Raw genomic sequence first — 2,310 nt, 5'->3', positions numbered from 1 at the left:
CTTGCGCCACCCTTGCACAAAACGACGATCATTTTTCTAATTTCATAGATAGCAGTACTTTTCCATCACACATACATAAATCAATTTCGACGAATATCAGCATTTGTTTATCCAGTGGGCGTAAATTTAAAGCAAAACACGCATTTCATGCAGACCCTTTTCAATGTTATGTGAGACAATAGGAGGAGTTTGAAAGCGATTGGTTAAGCCCAGTACCAACTGCAATCAACCACTAGTAAATTCTGGTTTTATGGACATTATGGTGAATGCGCCACCGCAAAACGGTATCTATACTTGCGTCCCCGTCCGGGATGTAGAGGCCGCCCCCCGCGTTTTCTCCCAATTGACAATTCCTGTCTTAAACAGCTTGAAGCTTGAAGTTTAATATTTGATTCCTACTAGAGGCTTATTGTTTGATAAACAAAAAAATTTGAAGCTAAAATTGTATGTAAAACTTATACATAAAGCGACATGGCTGAAGAAACAGGGAGCAAAGTGGCAGCGGCTAGTTTGGATGCCAGGAATGGCAACTTCATCTGTGGAGTGGTGGAAGGTCAGTAAACGAAATGGAATTTTACCAAATTCATTAAAACCAACTATAAACAAGCCTCAAATACTCATCAGAACCTACATTGCAGGCTTCTATGGTCGACCATGGACAACAGAGCAACGCAAAGACTTATTTCAGAAGTGAGCGCCGCAGTTTGCAAAAAAAAACAGCACCTAAAACACTTTTTTTCCACTTTAGAATGAAGAAATGGGGAATGGATTCTTACGTGTACGCCCCGAAAGATGACTACAAACACAGAGCCTACTGGAGGGAATTGTACACTGTAGAGGAAGCTGAACATTTGACTGGACTGATACAAGCGGCCAAAGACCAAAACATCACGTTCTACTACGCTCTATCACCTGGACTGGATATAACATACTCCAATCAAAAGGAAACAACCACGTTGAAGCGCAAACTGGAGCAAGTCGCTGAGTTTGGATGTACAGCCTTTGCCTTGCTCTTTGACGATATCGAACCCGAAATGTCTGAGGCTGATAAGGAGATATTCCAGACCTTTGCCCAAGCTCAAGTCTCGATTACCAACGACATTTACCAGCACTTAGGCCAGCCAAAGTTCCTGCTTTGCCCTACGCAATATTGCTCGACTAGGGCGGTCCCAAATGTGGCAAATTCCGAATATTTGAACACTTTAGGGTCGAAATTGGCTCAGGATATTGACATAATGTGGACTGGTAGATAGGAGTATTACTTATGTGAATGCGCGCTTTTCAATGGGTACTTTTCAGGAAACAAAGTGATTTCAAGACACTTGGCCAACGAGAATATTCAGGAAATTACGGACGTTTTGAGGCGGCCGCCTGTAATCTGGGACAATTTGCACGCAAATGATTACGACCAGAAGCGAGTGTTTTTGGGGCCATACTCTGGAAGATCGCCGGATCTTATCCCCAAGTTACGGGGAGTGGTCACGAACCCAAACTGCGAATATGGGGCGAATTACATAGCTATACACACCTTAGCCCAGTGGTCCAGGTGCAATTTGGATGCTCAACGCGACTTTTCCATAAGTACGTCCTTTTAGCAAGCTTTGCGGTGATTACATTCCGATTCCCCGTTCTAGATGACTCGATATCGGCAGATATAAAGCTGGAAACTGAAACAGAAGACGGTCTATCTGGCGAAGATGTCCCAGTCACGCTGTCTCCTAACATATATCATCCCAAGCAGGCTTTGCGCAACGCAATCAAGGACTGGTTGCCGGAATTTTCCAAATACAAGGCTGCTTGGGGCCCAATAGCAAAGCCCCAGCCTGCAGTAGCAAGTACTGAAGAAGCTGGCGACGCTCAGACGTATTGATCTTGAAACCGCAACTCTATTTCAGTCGTTCCTGTGCCAATTATTCCATCGATCAACACGTGCATGAGCCTGACGACTGGGACCACGACTTTGACGGCAAGTGGCGCATCTCAGCCGGTAGTTTGCCCCAATCAGCTGCAAGCGTTAGCCGAAGTTTGTAGCACTGTTAGTTTGCTGTTTGAACGGGCGCGGGCTTTTTTCAGCAGATGTTAAAATTGCAGGTGTCTTCAGTGACTGATACCATTATGACTCCTGGCCCAGGCCCGGTGATGAACTCCCTGGTTTCGGACACCAAAGTCGTCACCAACGACTCCATCCCCAATCCCATCGCGGCTGTTCCCATTCCAATACCATTGGTGGATGGCAGAAGCAAAAGCATCACCATACTGGAGGGGGCTGTAATTAAAACGGACAAAGGTTGTATAGCGGCTCAATGCCAA

The 2,310-nt window shown here is 45.4% G+C and overlaps 1 protein-coding gene across 1 annotated transcript; it reads left to right on the top strand.

The window, feature by feature from the left end:
• Nucleotides 1-224: 224 nt before the first annotated feature.
• On the top strand, nt 225-2,287 carry LOC109539113 (protein O-GlcNAcase; the record flags this gene model as incomplete). The annotated part of the gene is given in 7 exon segments (XM_048666389.1): nt 225-553; nt 639-690; nt 749-1,245; nt 1,300-1,581; nt 1,635-1,835; nt 1,896-2,035; nt 2,092-2,287. Coding segments are annotated over 7 exon segments (1,450 nt in total), but the record flags the coding sequence as incomplete, so codon positions are not given.
• Between the last annotated feature and the right edge of the window lie 23 nt (nt 2,288-2,310).

Source organism: Dendroctonus ponderosae, unplaced genomic scaffold, assembly GCF_020466585.1.
Source record: "Dendroctonus ponderosae isolate FM_Combo_2020 unplaced genomic scaffold, Dpon_F_20191213v2 Dpon_F_20191213_5, whole genome shotgun sequence".
NCBI lineage: Eukaryota > Metazoa > Arthropoda > Insecta > Coleoptera > Curculionidae > Dendroctonus > Dendroctonus ponderosae.
The sequence above is the reverse complement of the archived record's forward strand: the minus strand, read 5'-3'. Positions and strand labels throughout refer to the sequence as shown.